This window comes from Rhodamnia argentea, chromosome 4, assembly GCF_020921035.1.
Source record: "Rhodamnia argentea isolate NSW1041297 chromosome 4, ASM2092103v1, whole genome shotgun sequence".
NCBI lineage: Eukaryota > Viridiplantae > Streptophyta > Magnoliopsida > Myrtales > Myrtaceae > Rhodamnia > Rhodamnia argentea.
The window spans coordinates 22161194-22181628 of record NC_063153.1 but is presented as its reverse complement, the minus strand read 5'-3'; the positions used below and the strand labels follow the sequence as shown (position 1 = coordinate 22181628).

General features: G+C 41.0%; 2 protein-coding genes and 1 pseudogene across 3 annotated transcripts; all 3 read left to right on the top strand.

Annotated features, from left to right (window-relative positions):
* The first annotated feature begins 2990 nt into the window (after positions 1-2990).
* On the top strand, positions 2991-7372 carry LOC115740686 (vacuolar protein sorting-associated protein 2 homolog 1-like). Of its 2 annotated transcripts, XM_048277216.1 has the most exons (6): positions 2991-3009; positions 5271-5374; positions 6010-6140; positions 6430-6534; positions 6649-6909; positions 6993-7372. In XM_048277216.1, the coding sequence occupies exons 2-6, from the start codon at positions 5338-5340 to the stop codon at positions 7128-7130; spliced, it is 672 nt and encodes a 223-aa protein (XP_048133173.1). In that variant the 5' UTR covers positions 2991-3009; positions 5271-5337; the 3' UTR covers positions 7131-7372. The 2 variants fall into 2 exon arrangements, with proteins under 2 accessions (XP_048133173.1, XP_030530103.1); XM_030674243.2 differs by lacking the exon at positions 2991-3009 and having other exon boundaries at positions 5092-5374.
* Positions 7373-7664: 292 nt separating this feature from the next.
* Positions 7665-10929, top strand: LOC115740568 (annotated as a pseudogene).
* Positions 10930-12029: 1100 nt separating this feature from the next.
* Positions 12030-12638, top strand: LOC115740689. Its single transcript, XM_030674247.2, has one exon. It carries the CDS (start codon positions 12170-12172, stop codon positions 12521-12523), a length of 354 nt encoding a protein of 117 aa, XP_030530107.1. The 5' UTR covers positions 12030-12169; the 3' UTR covers positions 12524-12638.
* The last annotated feature ends 7797 nt before the right edge of the window (positions 12639-20435 follow it).

Below are 20435 nucleotides of genomic sequence, written 5' to 3'. Positions count from 1 at the left end.
GCCACATTATAAGATGCACCCACCTCATACGATTTCTCGTCCTATCGAAATTGCCCGGATTTACGTCGTGAAAAATCGGCCAATCGAATGGAATTTCTCGATAATCGAAGGGACGGTTTCGAATGAATGCTCCCATTCGATTCGCGAAATATGAATTACTTTAAAAAATATATATTTTCTTGAAAATGATTGCTTACACCGCAAAAAGGAAAAATGAAAATGAATAGAAAATATTTTTCATCCTCTGCGGAAATATCTGGACTTAAATTGTTGTCCATTATAAAAACAGTTTAATTTAAGTGATAAGAGCAGTCATTTATAGGGAAATATTTTTCAAATTATTCATTTTTCTGCGAAACAAATGGAGCCGAAATTGTATTTCGTTTTCGACCCCCGTGGGGGCGGGGGGACTGCTGATCAAGTAGTACCAAAAAAATAAATGAAAGTGGGCATATGTTCCTTACCAACCAAACATGAAATATGAGGCGTATAGCACATGCAGAAAATCGATATGTATCGATAATATCGACCGGACCAATAATTTCTTCCATTTTAACTATCATTATCGTTACCCGCATGATTAATTCGAGCAATTAGTTTTTTCTATTGATATTTTATTATGTGCGCTCTTTTTATTTTACAAAGATACAAAAAAATTAACTCAATTTGATCATAATTGTCATTTTTTTTCTCCTTTGAAAATATCACCGTGCCTAGAGGAGAAAGGTTTAGAAGAATATTCGAGAGAACGTTACTGAATTCTGGAATACAACAAAGCCTCCAACTTTTAGCCTTACTAACGTATTTACGTGAACTCTATGCGCGGCTTAATGAGCTCGTAGGCCTATTTAAATGTGAATGTGCAATCGGTAGCTACGATTTATCGACCCGAATGAGATCGAAACATGAATCTGAAGAATGACTTGGATTGATGCCGGGCAAAACACCTGATTTGGACTATTTCTATCCCGAGTTTTTGTCCTTGAGATAAAGAAAGCTCTCTATCCTCCCTTTGCTTCGAAAGAGGGTCGGGATTTATCAAAAGAAGGCGAATGATTCGGGACATGAGGAATCTAAAGATGACTGCTGACCTCAATCGACTTACCATTGCCTATCCGATAAAGAGAACCTAGGGAAAAATAGGGGCAATTATACTCAATTCTGAAAAGTTTGATCTTGTTGATATGTATCTCTAGGCAACTAACACATCATTAGCACCCAACTTTAATCCTTAATGCTCGCTCGCTTCACAATTTACATAAGCTGCATCCCCAGCCTAAAAAAATATATGAGGACACGTGTCGTGTGCATAATTTTCCAGTTTGCCCGACCCGAGATTGTAAATTTTTATTAAATCTTGGGGAGCTACTACTCAGAAGATGTGATCGAAGCGGTTATATTTAATCATTAGGTGACGTAAGCAAAATCAAAAGAGAATAAAGTGCCACCACATTCAAAAAGCTTAGAGTTGGAATAATGGCATGATTAAGAAGATAGTGTGTCATATCAATATCATCAAAAACGATTAGCCCCACAAAAATAACATCAATTTTTTTCTTTTTCTTTTTTAGAGTCGACCCAAGAAGAATTATTGCTAGCTAATAAAGTCGTTTTATTTCTAATAACTCGATGAATTTGCCAGTAGACAATGTAATTATCATCTAATCGACTCTCTCTTTCTCTCTCCTAAACCGGGCATTGCTAAGATTTTTGAAAAACGGATCGTCAACCCCTCAATACCGGTTTGATAGCAAGAAAACATAAATCTCGTCCGTTGATCGCAAATTTTTCGAATTTTTAGATGCTCTGACATTCTATATAAAAATTAGAAAAAAAAATGCAAGGGATTGAGATAAAGTAGAGATATTCAAGTTTTTGCTCGCTATTTTTCCAACGTGGCCTGATCAAGTTGAGTTGGTCAAGTCTGCAAAGCTAAGTAATTTTTACGGGGACCACATATTACCGTGCCGACAAAACACTTTTTCTTAAGCGGAATTTGCGATTATGCAACTAAGCTTTCATTTCAATCACCGGATGTAAAGGTTCAATTTCATCGGAGCTCGTGTACTTTGCTCGAAAATCGACCAATTTCACTGTGAAATAGCCATACCTCGCGCCAATTGTTCGCCCAGAAAAATTAACCGAATTCTAATTAATTACTCAAAATGAATTCGTGCACAAAAATAGAAAGAGCGAGAAAGAGATAAAATTCAGAACGTCAACTCATTGATTGTGAATCTAAAAGGTACTGCCGAAATAAGTAATATATGCTTAAATGATATCGGTGATGCGAAGAAAAACACGCAAAATTGATTTACAAGAGCAATGCATGTGCGTAGACTCTAATGAATTTTTATCCATTCACGAATGGCCAAATTGCCATATTCAAAATCCCGTTTTGTGTGTTTTATCATTTCAAAATCTGTCATTATTTCTCGAGGGGTGATTCTCCGATTATAAATAGCAACTATAATATGTTCCGTCATAAATTTAATATAGTACGTCGTGACGTGTCGTCATTGGAAATGTATTCAATAAGGAATTGAGATCTTTTTGTCCTTGAAAAAAAGAAGTTATTGCAAAAACGTCCTAATATAGAAAAAGGGTATCTTCTCAATTATAATTTGGCTCGATGCCACTCAAATTTTTTTTTTTTTCAATTGACTTTGTAATCGTTGCGTCACGTGTCTGACGAGTGACGACCATCGCATGAAATACTCTGGTTGGTCTTACAGTAAGATTCGCCCGGTTTTTTGTTGTCGATCGTGGACGACAAAACCGCACGTGACAACCTGGCAATGAACCCGGGGGAGGATAAGGGGGGTGGGTCCCACGTGCACTCGTGCGCACCGCACCGGACACGTCACGTCAACTTTTCCGCAAGCTGCGCGGTGATCGGGATCACGATTAGGGCGCATCCTGGCCGTCCACTCGGCGCGTGCGCTTCAATCCGCCTGCCCGGCGCTTGGTGGCGGAATATAATATCGCGTCTCTCTCTCTCTCTCACAAACGGAGACGCGGTTTTCTCTGTTGAAAGCACATGCTGTAATAATTTCGCCCTTGAAAAGTCAAGAGCCTGTTGACCGTACTATACTTACGCTTGCCTACACGCGCTTTCATTCAATCGCGTGTACTCGCATTTTGCTTGCGTGCCGAAACACTGATTAATTGCGGAAAATGAATAAGCTAAAAAATATATTTTTCAAAATAATCATTTATACTGTTTAAGATAATCAATTAATGAATAGTATTTTTATTATCGATAACAACTAAATCTAAACAATTTCGTAGACGACGATTTTTTTTTTCCGTTCATTCATTTTTGTAAGCAATGTAAGTGAACATTTTTTTAAAAAATATTTTTCAAATCATACATTTTCTGTAAAACAAACGCACCAAAAGCGAATAACTTTTTCCAAAAGCGTTTGGAGGAGCAGAATTTAATTGCGAGAGAATGATTGACAATATAATTCGAAAAGAAGAGACCGTGCAATTGGAAAAGGAGAAAATAAAGTTTGACGGATCCCCGAAGACAGTTTCTCTCTTGTTATGCAAAATCAATGCATCGAAATTTTTTTTTTATTAGATGTGATTAACCAGGAGAGCTCGCCAACACTGCTGTTTTGTTTTACACGAAGGTTGCGTTTGGTTGTTTTCTTTTCCGTACTGGATTTATTTCTCTTCCGTACTTGTTTGAAATATTCGTGATTGTGTGCTTTTGTGTCTTGGGTGCATGTGCACAAACATTGTTATGGAATTTGCTTGGTAATGTAATTTTAATTTTCTCTTTTCGGGACAAATTTTTGGCCAAAAAATATGTTTGGAACATAAATAAGAAGTAAAAATTTTATACTTCTCTATTTCTAGCTCATAAATAGAAGTAAGAATTTGTCTCATTGCTCACTCCCTCTCCCTCGATCTCCCTCTCTCTTGTGTCTCTTTGCCGATGGTCGCTCGTTGTCGCCTCCGGGTCCTTGGCTCTAGTTCACCCTTTGTCGGTCTCCATCCCTCGTTAGCATTCGCCTCCGCTAGCCGTCGATTTTCGGTTTGGTCGAGCGGCTAGCAACTGTAGAAATTTTATGCTGTTATCAAACGAATTGTTGTTCTAAGAATATAAATTTCGTGTCATTATCAAACACGTGTCTTTGCTCATAAACTTGTATGGGGAATAGAAATAGAAAAATTCATTTCTGGCCAAAAATAGAGCTCGAAAAGAGAATGGTTATCATTCACGTCCTTAATAAGCCAATTTTGTAAACCGGTCTTAGTAAAATAATTTATTATAGAGAAATAACTCTGTATATCCACTATTTTGACCGGGCCTACAAGCGAGGAAAGAGAGGCACACAATGGAAAGCCAAGAGGCCAACTCCGTTGGATTGGGCTAAGTTGGGCTTGGGCTCAGGACCCTTTTCTACTGAACGGGCCTCAGATGCCATCTTAATCAGAGTTGGAGAATATAATTCAATGCCCTATTCCCCTTTTTCTTCTTTTCTTTAATAACCATTTTTTTTTGGGGGTCAGAATTCTTTAATAATCATTTAAGTCCTTCATTTTCCTTTCTAATCCCTTATTTAAAATGGTTTATGAGAGAATCAAATTTCAAGTTTTGATATCTAAATTTTATATTTTATAATCGATGTAAAATATTGTGATCAATTTGTATCGTCACAGAACATCTTAATAAAAGATTAGTAAATAGCATGCGCTAACGTGAGGCAAATATATATGTAACAGGAATGCGCGTGAATAGATGTAAAATATTTGACCAAAAAAAAAAAGATGTAAATACTTTCTACCAAAAAAGAAAAAAACAAAAAGATATACATACTCAAAAATGAAAATCAGTACGAAGTTCCACTTTCGAACACGCAAGCAGAGCCAGCTTGCACAATTGGACGGTCCGATCTGGGCCATCTGGCTCCGAATTATTCTCGGTAGCATCGGCTACACGTGCATCCAGTGAATCTTAGCCCTTAGATGACGCGGCCGCCGCGGCGGGGTCCACCAAAGTGAAGGGCTCGGATGCGTCGAGTACACACCCAATCATACGAGTTTTTCCGTCCCGATTCCTTAACGACCGCGGCGTTAACCCCGCGTGAGGAGAGCTGTACAATTAGCGACGTCGATCATCTAAGCTTCGAAGCAATCTTCAATCTTCTTCTTCTTCTGCTGCAAAAATCTTTCAATCATTTCCAACAGAGATCGACGATATCCACACGAACACGCGCAGGCAAGAGGCTCGGTGTCGCGGATCCACTCCCTCTCCGGTCAACTCGCGGTCGTCGGAATCCCTCTGATTGGCGACTCTCCGTCTCCCTCTCCGGAGCGATCGACATGAGTTTCCTCTTCGGCAAGCGCAAAACTCCCGCAGGTTTGTTGCCTCCACCGAAACCTCGTTTGAACTTCAATTGCAAAGTCTCCGCTCGTGCGGCTTTTGGATTCGTCAATTTGTTAATCGGCGATCGCCGACCGTGTTGCTGTTCTTTTTTCGCTGTTTGTTTCAAGAGCGACGATGTAGGCCGACAAGGACTGGTCGAGAGAAATATAAGAAGGAAAATTGACAGCAGCTTCGGATTGCTCGCAGATGTATTTGTTTAATTCAAGTATATCGTCTTGATAAGGTTGAATTTCAGTAGCTATAGAAGGAGCGGGGATGATTTTGCAGTTCGAACCGCTCGTTTTGAGATTATGCTTTCAGGAGTGTAGTTATCATGTGAAGTTCTTGGACCGATCAGCTATTGCTGAAAATCATCGGGGATTGATATGGTACTGTATTTTCATGGCGAATTTGGTGACTGATTTGTAAGGGGAATGGCCATGTTTGTTTTGTACATGTCATGAGCGATTCGACTCTCACGATCCTTCATATAGAGCATGGATTTATACATTTTTCTTCCGGTGGGTAAAAAATGGTAGATTACTTGGATTTTTGGTGTGATCAAAGCTGTCATCTTATACACAGAACTTAGAAAGAATACAGAACTGATAAAAATTCGTGTGTTTTAGAGCTTCTGCGGGAGAATAAGAGGATGCTGGACAAGTCTATACGCGAAATTGACAGGGAGAGGCAAGGACTTCAAACTCAGGAGAAGAAGCTGATCCTAGAGATCAAGAAGAATGCCAAGCAAGGGCAGATGGTATGTCCTATGACTCTTTTGTTACATCTTTATTTCAGTTCATCTACCAAAGCATGTTTGTATATGTTTGTGCTGCTTTGGCTTACCAGTGTTTCTAATTTTATCATTGGCTGGGCATGTCGTTAAAGGCTCTTCTTTCTCTTAGCTTGCGTAACTCTTTATTTAACCATGTCTTCACTTGCATGACTTGGAATGAATGTTTGAATGGATTTTGTGGATGCAGGTTGATTGAGATTGATGGTTGGCTTTCTCACCCATGTCATTTGTTTCGTGTGTAATTTCCTTTCAGGGAGCTGTGAGGTTGATGGCAAAGGACCTTATTAGAACACGTCATCAGATTGACAAATTTTATAAACTCAAGTCACAGCTTCAGGGTGTTTCTCTTAGAATTCAGGTGCGTGGACATTGTGGCTTAATTTCTCTGTATTCTCTGTTAATGCATGCCATGTATAGACTCTAGTCTTGTTTAGCTTTTCCCTTTTCGTGGTTCTGAGAGAATGTATCGCAGACAATGAAATCAACGCTAGCGATGGGGGAGGCAATGAAAGGCGTGACAAAGGCAATGGGTCAGATGAACAGGCAGATGAACTTGCCATCATTGCAGAAAATTATGCAAGAATTTGAGAGGCAGAACGAGAGGATGGAAATGACGAGTGAAGTGATGGGTGATGCCATTGACGATGCTCTGGAAGGTGATGAAGAAGAGGAGGAAACGGAAGAATTAGTCAACCAGGTTCTAGATGAGATCGGTATAGATGTCAACCAAGAGGTATTGTCTTATTCAAAATGTCTATGAAATGATCTAGCTATTATGGTGATCTTAACCTCTCTGTTTTCAATCATTTTGTGCAGCTTGTAAATGCACCATCAACTGCGGTTGCGGCTCCAGCTGCACAAGCTAAAGTTGCACAAGCAGAAGCTACGGCGAATGAAGACAGCGGAATAGACAGTGACCTACAGGCGAGGTTAGATAATTTAAGAAGGATGTAGTTTCGTATGTTCTACAGCGTGTACATCAGCTTCGATGTAAAGAATCCAGAGTTCATTTGTTGATCTTAGCATTTGTCAAAATAGCGCCTCCTTTTACTTGGAGACCTGAATCGTTGAGAATTCTACGGAGATACTTCTATTTACTTGCACATTGGATTCATTCATGTAACATGGAGATTGAGAGGTATCATGGAAATAGAGTCGATGATTGAATCGATGGTCGAATTATTATCTTTTAATTAGTGTAAGCTTATGTTACATATTTGGCCTTTTGCATGTTATCTCCATGATCATATAATATCATTCGGTCTGGATTTATTTACTTCTGGTGAGTGCTTTGGTAGTTTGCCTTTATCATTGTAGATACTACTCCAATGGGTGCCGTCTTATGTCAATTGAGGGAAGCCTAGTACTTAGATGCGAAAGTCAGCTAACGAGTCCGCGAAGCAATGCTGAATGTTCCAAAACAAAAGAAAAAGCAAAAGAATCGGATTGGGTTCTACGTGTGTCAACTATTTGACTGTCATTGTTCAAATGGATTCTGTAGTAATAAGATCCGCCAAGCCTTATTCGGCCCCGAACAAGAGAAAAAAACAAGACTTCTCATCACTTGTGAACCACTTTCGCGACGCGGTCGACTGGTGTCTAATTGTATCGCTGTCATACCGAAGCCTAATGCTGCAGGTGTATACAATAACCAGCTCTGCTGGGAGCACCGTCCTCGGCTTCGCCCTTTTCCTGAATGAAATGGGGCTTCGGCCCAGCCCACCAAAACCGGTGGTTTGCCTTGTCCCGAACCGAGGCCTCGCCGGATCAACCTGTTCTTGAAATCACTGTAGAACCATACTGTGCTTTACTGGAATCCGATGTGTTGAGCTACTGAAAACACTTAATGACGATCTAGCGATAGATCTAGATACAATGCTCAACTGACAGTCCATTTGGTGACTGCTTCCTGGTTGGTCTCTACAATATGATTTTGATACGACTTACGGGTACAGTGATCATATCTTATCTTGTCCATGGAACCCCTACGACAACAAGTAAGGTCGCCTTCATGGCAATTTGCGATTGTCCAACAAATGATAACTATTGCATAGACCAAAAAAAAGAGTCCGACTATTCTTTGAAGAATTCGCAGTTGGGTCTTTCACCGAATCCCAATCCGTAGTTGAAAGAAGTTAAAAATGTTGCGCTGAAAGTGTAAGTACCGAATTCGAATAGCTCTTCTTCTGGACGAGATTCCACAGAACCAAGCCAAACTCCTTCAGGTAAGCCTCCTGTAATTGCAACTGGCACTTTGGCTAGAAGAAAATCGTCACTCACGAGGTGTGCATGCTCTAAGCCGAAATCTATATTGGTCGAAGAGTCATATCCTAACAAGGCAGAGTTAGCCGAAGTCAAGTCCCAGATGAAGAGTTCGAGTTTGCCCTCTAGGAATTCAGCTAGTGTGGCTTCACCAGGTGCTCATGTCGGTTCTGCTACCCCAAAAGGAAATGCGAAAGCGGCTCCAGCCATTCTGAGGACACCAGTTCCTGCTTCATCATGGGGAGGAAATGAAGACGAGGAGGAGGAAGAGGAGGTCTACATGGCTGCAAATCTGGAAGTTCAGAAAATGTCTGGTAAGAACATCAAGAGGATGGTTTTGGTAGAGTGGATTGCGTTTGTGTGCATCACCGGCTTTCTGATCGCTGGCTTGACCCTGCATGAGTTGAAACACCTGGGGTTTGAAATTATGGAAATGGTGTACTCTAGTGCTTGTGATTTGCTGTGGCAGATTGGTCACTGAATGGTTGACAAACACAGTGGTGTTCATGATTGAGAGGAACTTCCATCTCAAGAAGAGTTCTTTACTTTGTCTATGGATTGAAGAAGAGTGTCCAAGTATTCATCTGGTTACGTCTGGTCCTAGAGGCCTGGGTGCTGCTGATAAACCACGGCGTGAAGCGATCGAGGCGCACCGCTAAGATCCTGGGCTCTGGCTTCTTCTCTTACCGCATCTGCCATATGGTTGATCAAGACTCCACTGATAAAATTACTGGCTTCTTCATTCCAATGCATGCGGTTCTTCGATCGGATTCAGGAGTCGTTCTTCTTTCATCAGTACATTGTTCACTCGCTCTCTGGGCCTCCCTTCATGGAGATGGAGGAAAAGGTCGGGAATTCGAACAGCAATAGCCGGTTAAGCTTCAAGACTTTGAAGGACGGAGAGGAAGTGATCGATGGGGAGAAGCTGCGCAGGATTAACCTAGAGAAGGTCTAGGCATGGGCGATGAAAGGGTTGATCGACGTGATAAGCGCGTCTGGGGTATCCACGGGAGGGCTCGACCACGGGGATGATGACAAGGAGGGAGAGAAACAAGGGAATGAGATTAATAGGGAGTGGGGTGCTAAAGCTGCCGCTGATCAGATATTCGGAAACGTAGCTAAGCCCGGATACAAGGGATGATACCGATTAGCTGGCGATTTAACTGCCAACCAGTGATGGTTGAATTTTTCACTACTACTTTTCCTTTGTTGTCTTCAGGTACATTGAGGAAGAGGACCTCTTACGCTTCATGAAAGAGGCGGATGTGGACAATGCGCTTCAGTTGTTTGAAGGAGCCGCCGAAACCGGAAAGATCACCAGGCCGACACTGAAAAGGTGGTTCGTGAGTCCGCGATTGATGTTCTTTTCCCATGGATGATTCAATAGAGGAGAAATTATTTGTTTTCAGTCTTCAGTAGAAATTCTTTCCTGAGGTAGATGGAGCATGGTTGCACTGTCATTGTAACCACACAAAGTTTCCTAGTTTCCTAGTTTTCGTCAAGTATGGCAGATGCCGTTGCAGGTGAAGGTTTACAGAGAACGCAAATCACTGGCGCATTCCTCAAACGATACGAAGACCGCCATTGAAGAGCTGAACAGGCTCGCCTCAGGGGTTGTGCTCATGGTGATCATCATAGTCTGGTTATTGGTGATGGGACTCTTGACAACCCAGGTGCCCCTGTTCATCTCATCACAGCTTCTCCTGGCGGTGTTCATGTTCGGTAACACTGCAAAAACTGTTTTCGAAGCGATCATATTCGTATTCGTGATGCACCAGTTTGACATGGGCGACCGTTGCGTAATCGATGGAGTTCAGGTCACACTTTTGTTTTTTTACTTCCTATGATCGTATCGCCCTCTCTCATGTTATCGGTACTTGATTTGGCTTTGCTGATCCAAATTTATTGCAGATGGTGGTCGAAGAAATGAACATCTTAACGACAGTCTTCCTGAGATACGACAACGAAAAGATTTACTATCCGAACTCAGTTTTGAAAACAAAACCCATCAGCAACTTCTACAGGAGTCCAGAGATGAGCGATTCCGTGGAGTTCACCATCGATTTCTCCACTTCAATCGAGAGCATCGGAGCTATGGAAGCTAAAATAAAAGCATACGCCATCTATCATACCTTATGTACTATCTATGGTCTATATGGATTCGTCCGCCTCAGATTGTGAAAAAAATTTCAGATATCTGGAGAGCAAGCCTCAGTACTGGCATCCCGGCCACAGCGTCTTGGTCAAGGAGATTGAAGATGTGAACAAGATGACGATGGGTCTCTATGTCACTCACACCATAAATTTCCTGAAATCCGGGGGACGAAGTAGCCGGAGATGTAAGCTGGTTCTGGAGCTCCAGAAGATATTCGAGGAGCTCGGGATTAAATACCGTCTGCTGCCTCAGGAGGTCCGTTGGCTCGCCAGCCTCAGCTGCAGCCGGTCCAGCGTGACTTACCCTCCATGCACAATCAGTGACGACACGGGGTGATAACAATGTTTGTGGTGATTAATCTCCTTAATCTCCTGTTCTTCGAGTAATTAACCCTTTTGAACATGGCCCGCTAATCAAAATTTTTGAAGTTCCAAGTTTAAATACAGAAGAGTCCAAAGCGAAGTCCGACTGCTCTTAACTGCCGGCATTAAGGATCATTGCCGACCATCGCATCCAACCATTAGGACCCGTGTGAAAGTTTGAAGCTCCGTTGTTTCGATATCGGTATTCAGGATCTTGCATGCTCTAACGTTTGTTCATCATCTTACAGTTGGCCGAGGAACAAGTTCTTATAGCTGCGGCTGCATTAGCAAAACCATCTTTGCTAACTGAAGGCATTCTCGACGCCGAACTGCTCTTCGAATGGGAGGCTTCTCGACAAGATTGGTCAGATCAGAACTCCATTTGCTTTTCTTCGTGCAATGACTAAAGCTCGCTTCGCGCTTTATCCTTGCTTGCGAGTTCGTCATGGAATGAGATTGGATGACCAGTCTGAGCGCAATTTCTCATCTTATTTGTGCAACAAAAAGGGGAAAAGTACACTAGAAGTGCCATAACTTGTGTACGACGTTCACTTGAGTGCCATAACTTTCAAAATGTTCACTTAAGTGCCATAACTTTCAAAAATCGTTCACTTGAGTGCTACATTAGAGCAAAATCGTTCACTTGAGTGCTGCAATAACTTTTCCGGCGTGCCATGTCATCTTTCCGACGTCTACCGTAACTTTTCCGACGTCTACGGTAACTTTTCCGGTTGCCACGTCAACATGGCACTTAAGTGAACAATTTTTAAAAGTTATGGCACTTAAGTGAACGTTTTGAAAGTTATGACACTCAAATGAACGCCGTACAAAAGTTATAGCACTTCTAGTGTACTTTTCCCCAACAAAAAGTTATGTTGGATGTCTTGTTTGACAGAACGCGATCACAATGTTTTGTCTGCAACCATGGATTTTTTTTTCTTTTTTGTTCTTGTTTTTTGCCAGAGTTTTTCTTGTTTTTTTGTTCACTTTCAAGAATTCACACGTAATAAAAGATTATGAGATAACCTTATCTACCAATGGCGCTCGAGAACCCGCCAAGTCAGCAAGCGGGTCGTCGTCGTCGACTAGACTGACCAACGCCTGCATTTCCATATCTCCATCTCCATCTCCCACCTCTCAATCCATCACAAACTCCACACTCACACTCTCTCTCGTCTTCAATACTGCATTCCTGAAGCTCAACACCACCATCAATGGCTTCCACCTCTGCCGTCTCGATGGCCATGCCGCTGACTCACGGCAACCTCCGGAAGCTGCCAAGCTCTGACGCGTTCGTCAGGCCATTGCCGACTGTTGTTGGGCCATTGCGAGCGGTCTGGGCCTCCGCCAAGTTCCAGGTGAACGCCTCGCTCAAGGAGAAGGCTATCGCCGGCGCCACAGCAGCCGCCGTGGTGGCGTCCATGGTGGTGCCGGAGGTGGCGGAGGCCGCGGTCTCGCCGTCGCTCAAGAACTTCCTGCTCAGCATTGCCACCGGGGGAGCCGTGTTCGGCGCGATCGTCGGCGCAGTGATTGGCGTCGCCAATTTCGACCCCGTCAAGAGAACCTGATCCAAAGTCGTCGGAAACTTGGGAGCATGTGTAGTCTCTCTTTTCATAAGTACACATGCTGGTGTCCTGTCTGAAACAAATTTACTATCTTTATACGATCTGCGGCCGTTATGACTCATGAGATGTGCTGTGATTGTGGCCGCGGTGTAAATAAATATCGCGAACAATTCGAGCTCGATTCGATCCATGTCATCGATGGATCGAAGCCGATAGAAATGAATTCTTGTTCTAATCGATAAACCTGTGGAAAATCATACCGTAATATGTTCAAAATTCACTAACTTGAATCACGGATGGAAATACGATCGCAACGTACCTGCTGTACATAAATTAAGAGCTTTTGACGTACGGCCTTGCAAGAATCCTTGTTCGTTCGAGTGCAACGGAGAGTTTGAGGGCGAGAGAGAAAACTGACGTAAAGATACGTTTTTTCAACGGCGGTTGCCGCGTCGGTGTCGGATATTGACACGTTCCGTCGTTCAGACATGCATTCATCGCGTGTCAGGATTCCGACGACACGCCATCAACACGCGTGTCGAACTCGCAGGGGCCCTTAAAAAAAAGAAGTTGCATTTGCAACCGTGGAAACAACCCAGACAGACCAGATCCGAGGCCAGGTAGGCGTTGCGACGGCGAGGACGGTGCATTTGCGCCCGAGCAAAGATGAGCTTCGTGCGCACGGGAGCAGAGAGCGAACGAGCGGTGGAGGACAAAGCAAGAGAGAGCGCCGGAGGACAGAGAAGGCAGCCAAAATCACGGTTGTTGTCGTCGCCGTCGTCGTCGCCGCGTCGTTGGCTTCTCGAGACAGAGAGGAGAGAGAGGTGAGGCGTGTGCGTTCAAGAAGTAAAGAGAGAGGATAGATATCGTGGGGAAGAACAGAGGAGAGAGGAGAGTGAGCTTGGGGAAGACGCGAGATGATGAGAGAGGACAGAGGAGGGATTTGGATCCCTTGCCATAGAGGGTTAATGGCAGGGTAACATAGAACGAAATCCGGCCGTCCATTTGAATCCGAAGGCCGAGATTCGTCCACGTCATCTTAAGGAGAGCAGCTCAAAATTTGGGCGCGAAACCAGCATTTTCTAAATAAAAAATAAAAAAATATATTTTTCTCTCTCCTCAAATCTTACAAATCGACCCTCTCCCTTGCGAAATGTCCGCTTTCGTCCTTCCTCCTCCTTTCGCTTCCTCTCTGGTGACGGTCCCCTTCGATGCCGGCCTTCGTGGAACCGCCATCGACCCCGGGCGCTTTCGTCCTTCCTCCTCCTTTCGCTTCGTCTCCTCCTCAACGATTTCTTGCGCTGCAGCAAGGGGAGCAACTCGGCAAGCTACGGAGGACAAGGCGAGTTGTTCTCTCTAACGCATCTACTAATTTTTCCAATGTATGCCGGGTACGTGTGTGAGATGCTTCGGATTTCTTGGTGGGGTTCTTCGATTGAGGCGATTCGGAGTCCGATTGTTTCATTTGGCGAGTGAATCGATGTTGGCAAAAGATTGGGGGTTACGAATTTGTGAAGTTTAGAGTTCTTGTAGTTGACTTGCGATTAAAATAATGGAGCGAGCGGCTTTGTTTTTCTTTCGTTGGTTTTGGCGTCTCATTTTTTGCCCGGAGCCTATGGTAATGTTGAAGGGAGGGGCGTAGATTCTCCTTTCTTGTCTTGGATTTGTATAGTAGCAGACATTAGGTTGTGTTTTTCTTGAATTGGGTGGTCTTGTAAGAACTTTCATTTTGGGAACCAATTAGTTCGCATCTTGATGTTCCAATAAAAATCGTGAGTACTGCTGGACAATATCTTGACTGAAGATTGGGCTCAAACAACTGCTTGGTTTGCTTTCAATTATCACTCGCGAAGTCTCATCATTTTTGCTCCAGCGTGGACTATGAGTAATAGGCACCTTTACTCTAAGTTAACAGTATCTCCCTCTTGTTCCATTACTTATGCTTCAACAAGTTGATGGCAACTTTATAGCTAGACCTAGACTTACCCAAAAGATGATGCGAGGTTTGATTTGTTGTCCGGTTAGACAGGGTCTTACTAGGACAATTGCATGTCTCACGTTCTTCATGGATGTTGGATATTTGAGGTTTGTGTGCTGTTGGGCCGATATACCATTTAAGTTTTTCCAACAGCCTTCATATAATCGGTGGTGTTTCTTATCTTTTTGAGCTATGGTTCTTTGCATGAATCAATTGGACAAAATGTGCTCATATCCTTGGTTATCGATAAAGTTGCCTTGCATTAAAAATTCTGAACGAGTAAACAAACCGGCAGTTCTGTTTGGGGCAGAAAGATCTTACCCATGTGTTGTATTGAACTTGGTTGAGTGAGGACTTCCTGGAGCTGGATAGCTTACTCATGAACATGATTGGACTACATACTCTGATTTATGAAAAATTCTGAACTTGTTTACGAAAATAGTGGACACTAATTAGATGACATGCTGACTCGGCCTTAGTGGAGGAGGGCCTCATCCATATATATTCTCTTTGTTGCACTTTGATACTTTTAGGAATGCATATGCTCTAATTTAGAAGTTCAAAGCTTGGTTGATTGCCAATCATTAGAAAATTTGATGCTTCATCTATTGGTTGTCGCATTTTTTTGGTTCCAGAATCGCTCATATGCTTCAAGGAACTTTGCTAATCTCACTTGATTTTGTTCAGTGGATAATATTTTAGGTTTCTCATCAAGGTGGTTACTTTGATCTTCACAAGAACGCTTTGTAAATTGAATGCTAATGCCCCTTGGTGTTGTATATCACTTCTCTATGCTATTTTAGGTTTGTTGAAATGCCGAAGGAATACTATATTGTTTTCAATGGCCGTAATATCGGCATATACGATAGTTGGCCTCAAACCGAAGTTCAAGTAAGTGGTTTTAGTGAAGCTAATTATAAAGGATATAACAATTGGGAAGCCGCAAAACAGGCATACTTGAAATTTTTCAATATGAAGGAGTTGCCAATGACAAATCATTTACCTACACGATTTCGTCCCACTAATGAACATGTGAAGCAGGTATGTTAGTTCCTTACTCTTGTAATAACACACTTTAATACCTGTTTCACATGTTCAAACTGAAGTTCAAGTAAGTGGTTTTAGTAAAGCTAATTATAAAGGATATAACAATTGGGAAGTCGCAAAACAAGCGCACTTGAAATTTTTCAATATGAAGGAGTTGCCAACGACAAATCATTTGCCTACACTATTTCGTCCCAATAATGAACATGTGAAGCAGGTATGTTAGTTCCTTACTCTTGTAATTAGTTCCTTACTCTTGTAATAAGACACTTTAATTTTTCAATGGTTTAGGGATGTAACAATTATATGGTTTCTTGTTATGTCTAATCGGGACGATGATTGTCCCAGTGGTTGTAGCCGTATAATTAGAGATCTGAAAATGGAGTTGGAACAAACCTGATTTGAGCTGGAACAAACCCGAAGGGAGCAAGAACATAGCCAATGTTCGCATTGATTGACTATACAAGAATTGGAACATACCCAAGGTTCGCTTCTATTGACCGTACGAGAGCTACGGAATGCGAGGGAGGTGAATGACAACTTCCGAGATATGATTAGCGGCTTTAGGAATGTCAACATCGATTAGAAATGCTTCTTGCATTATTGTTTTGTGGAAGATCTAGCTTGAACTTATAGGATGTGAAAAAGATCTTAGCATCTACATTTATGCCTTTGTAATCACTCAAAAGTACATGCTACCTTGTTTCTGGAGATTTAGAGCTTCTTAATGAATGTTATTAAGTAAATGCGACTACCTTTTATATTTGGTCCTCTCTCTGTTAAAGATTCTTTGCATACGCCTTATACGCTCATACGGAAGGATGACTGGTAATGTCGCAGACAGGTTTTCATGTTTTTGCTATTGAGAATTGTTTGTGTTTTTTTTTTACAGGGCACGTAATGACTTAGTGTTTTTTTTCTTAATACAACCTACCCTTGTTGAAGTTTTTCCCTCTAAGTCGCAAACAGGTTTTCATGTTTTTGCCGTAGAGAATTGTTTGCCTACGCCTTATACACTCTTAATGCTTTTTTTTTTTTTTTTGCGCTTTAGAACAATTGGGGTTGGTTAATGAAGGTTGTGTGAGGAACACAATAACCTCCTGCTGTGAGAGATATTCAAACTAGTGAGTAATGACATCTTGAAAGGAGGACAGGCATGAGGAGTCTCATATTCCTTTCCTTTCCTCCACTCTGTCCCGGACATTACTTTGTCGCCCAACCAGCATTTCTTTCTTTGAAACGTATCTATGCAAATCTTCTTTCCTTATTGATGAAAATGAATTTTACTTTTCTTTTTCATGTCTCCCTTTCGATTTTTTTTTTACTTTTCTTTTATGAAAAAAAAGTTTTCGATTCTACGCTAAAAAGGGCTTCGCATTAGAAAAGTGCGAAACATGAATGAAAAACCGAGGTCAGGTACAAATTATATAAACGACATGAGTTTGTACAAAGCGGATTACCTTTTTTTTTACTTTTCTTTTTCATGTCCCCCTTTTGATTTTTTTGTTTTACTTTTCTTTTATGAAAAAAAAAGTTTCCGATTTTATGCTAAAAAGGGTTTTGTATTAGAAAAGTGTGAAAGGGGATGTAAAACAATTACATCGAATGAAGTCGGAACAAAAAGTCATCTTTAAATCCAAAACACAGGGAACATACGAGCAACAAAAACAGAAGAGAAAAAAAAGAAAAAGAATAAGGGATCAAATGGTAGTCAATGGAAAACAAAAAACGCAACCAGGTCCCCCATAAATAAAACATTGACTAACAATAAAACATCGAGTATTTTGTCAAGCATGAAACATTAGGAAGTAACAAGACATAACTTAAAATATTAGAAGAGTTGAAAAGCTTCGGATCAACGGGAGGGAAGGATGTGGTTGGGGGAAGACTACCACGTAACCAAGCTTCGGATCAACGTTTCCCATTTTGACAACCTCTCTACATCCATCAATCAAAGAGTTGAAAAGCTCAATTTGTGCTTCAACCAAAGCTGCAGAATCTGATCCATGAACCTCCGAAGCAATAAAATTTATTTGATTCTCATTTCCAAATTTCATAACCTATATAATCGGAGAAACAAGATGATGAACATACTTCCCACCTTCTACTAACCTGGAAAAGAAAATCACATTTTTGTAAAATGATTTTCGAAAGAGTCTATTTTTTAAATCATTTTCCAGTAAGCACCAGATTGAGTGATATCAAGTAACAACAAACTTATTAATAGACTTCAGAAATGACATGAAGTACGAACAAAATTGAAGTAGCTTTACCTCATTTTAAATGGGAAGCGTGTTTTATACGTGCATCAAAAAATTTCCTCCAAAAGGAAGAGCATATTCCGTAAAACATGCAACGGAAGTTTAATAAAGACAAATAATGATGAACAAAGACGATGAAGAGAAAGAAACCTTTGGCTTCACTTAATTGAATAGTTCTCGAGTCACAGAGATACCCATTCTTACAAATTTTGGCAACTTCCAACCACCAAACTTAAACAAGAAAAACTAGCATGTCCCTTATGATTCTTAAGAAAAAAACAACCCATCTTGTAAAGATGTATCCGCCTTCGAAAAATTCTCCTGGAGATTTACAAATAAAAGGTATAAGACATCCAAGGAAGGAATGTAACAGCACTAGCCCTCAAATCACCTGGCAACATAGAAAACATCGTTTTCAAGCATTAACAATTTATTTGCAAGCCAATGCCAAGAGTACCGCCAGAGCCACCTTCTCCAATAACGTTGTTTCGTTTAAGTCGTGTACTTCTAGCAGAAATTACTGGTCAAAGTAATTAGAAATTGTATTGAGTAACAATAAACATTACGTAGTAACAGCCAAGTTACTACGAACCGATGAAGATTTTTTAGTTTCGTTTCCCTCAAAACTTTAGGAAGAAACCTCTCTAGCGGGGTATGATAATATGACATCAAACATTTCTTAGAATCTACGAAGTAGATGAACTCTCTACAGGACAAACAACAATACCCGAAATCGTAGCATCTTTTTGAAATAGATGAACTTGAGGTGGGGCTGTATCTTCTAAGTTCGGGGGGAGCTGGTGGGGCTGCATTGCCAAGCTCATAAGCCTAAACATCCACAATGAAATGTCCCGAGTGTTAGTAAATAGGAAAAACTTTGCCCATCAGAAAGTGAAAACCATTAATCCAGACAACAAATCCACAACTTCCGCAAATAGACATAACAAATCAGAATTTAGCATGCATGATAAAATGAACATAATAAGATGAACATAACTTACTGCAAATAGAATAGTGCATTACCCGTTACCAAGCGATGTTATCATGGAAGGCATATTGAAGTCTCGTGGTGCCTCAAACGTACCGAGTAGATTACTATAAAAATCCGGAGAGTTATTGTAACTTCCAAAAACTTGAGGTGCATCTCCTTGCTTTTTTCTTTTTCTTTTATTCTTCTCTAGACAGCTCTTATGTCGCTTTCCTCCTTTGCGTCCATCTTTCTTCTTGAGGCTTGTACATTTTGCAACGAGCCTCGTATCTTCACTTAAGCCTATCAAATTTCTCCGAGACTCACCTCCAAGTGGCATTTCATTGAGAGATTTGTTTATGGTCAAAATCATCTTCTTGATAAATTCGTATCTCTAAATTGTTTGTGAGCCCTTGACTGCTATCTTCACAAACTCGGGACACACCTCTCTATATCTATCAAGAACATCCATGTCACCATTTCCCTAAACGAATGTATAGAATTTATTAGAAGTTACCAATAAATTAGAATACTAAATTGAGTAAAAAAGAATATAACGAAAGTTTATACACGAGTATCTAAACCATGCTTCTCGAGTATTCCATCTCTTGCTTCACATATCCATCTCTTCAAAATGTAAGCACTAGGAATTAACTTTATGTCCAAGTTATCAAGCACCTTCAACGCATGGCAACATAATATCCCAATGGTCTCAAAATGATTACAAGCACAATTTACTATTTCATTGCTTGGGCCGCCTGCGACCTTATACTTTGAATCATTTGTACCAAATGAACCAACAACATATTCCCGCAAGATTCCCATCTCATTGCGTTCCTTGATAACTAGGGATAAAGTTTTCATCCATTCTGTCTGAAAATTTTCAAACATTGAAAGTGTATAGACCTTGCTTGCTTTACGCAACATAGGTGATGTCCGACACAAAATCGTTGGCAATTTCTCTCTAGCATTAAACTTAGCGTGTAACTCTTTGTACCGCTTATCATTCACAACCTTATCAAATCTCTTGAAAAATCCATTTAGATTTATATTACATGCAAGATAATCCTTCAAATCTCCATTCAAACTCTCACTCAATTGTGTACTACGTATCCCCAATGTCACCGTAGCTTTCATATAACATCTAGCCCACTTCTCTTTCAACCTATACAGATTTTGGAGTCAAAAATTATCAGTAGCTTCATTTGTTGAAAGTAATGAATCCCAAACCTCGTCAAATTTTTTCACTTCTACATATTCATACACAAGCTTCTTTAAATCAGTCAAAAAATTAGATCCATTCCTCATTAAATGACCAACATTTTTCATAGCATTTTGCATTAGGTGCCATGTACACAATCCATGTCTTGTCTCGGGAATCACCTCTTTTAATGCCTTCGACATTGCTGCATCTTGATCAGTAAAAATTGTTGCGGGCCTCCTATATTTGTGTGCCCCCAAGAATGTTTCGAAAAGCCATTTGAATGAATCTGCGGTTTCATCATATAAAAGTGCAGTCTCAAAAATCACAAGCTCTCTATGGTGATTGAATCTAATAAATACACCGAGTGGCCTGTCCTCTTTGTTGGTGGAAAATGTTGTGTCAAAGGTCACAACATCACTAAAAAAGGTATAATCAATAACCATTCTAGAATATGCCCAAAA

Bases quoted from the DNA above. Each gene is read 5' to 3' on its own strand.
- LOC115740686 (XM_048277216.1), top strand. From the start codon at position 5,338: ATGAGTTTCCTCTTCGGCAAGCGCAAAACTCCCGCAG. The intron at 6,141-6,429 runs GTATGTCCTATG...ATTTCCTTTCAG, and splicing joins ATGCCAAGCAAGGGCAGATG to GGAGCTGTGAGGTTGATGGC. The intron at 6,535-6,648 runs GTGCGTGGACAT...AATGTATCGCAG, and splicing joins GTGTTTCTCTTAGAATTCAG to ACAATGAAATCAACGCTAGC.
- LOC115740689 (XM_030674247.2), top strand. From the start codon at position 12,170: ATGGCTTCCACCTCTGCCGTCTCGATGGCCATGCCGCTGACTCACGGC.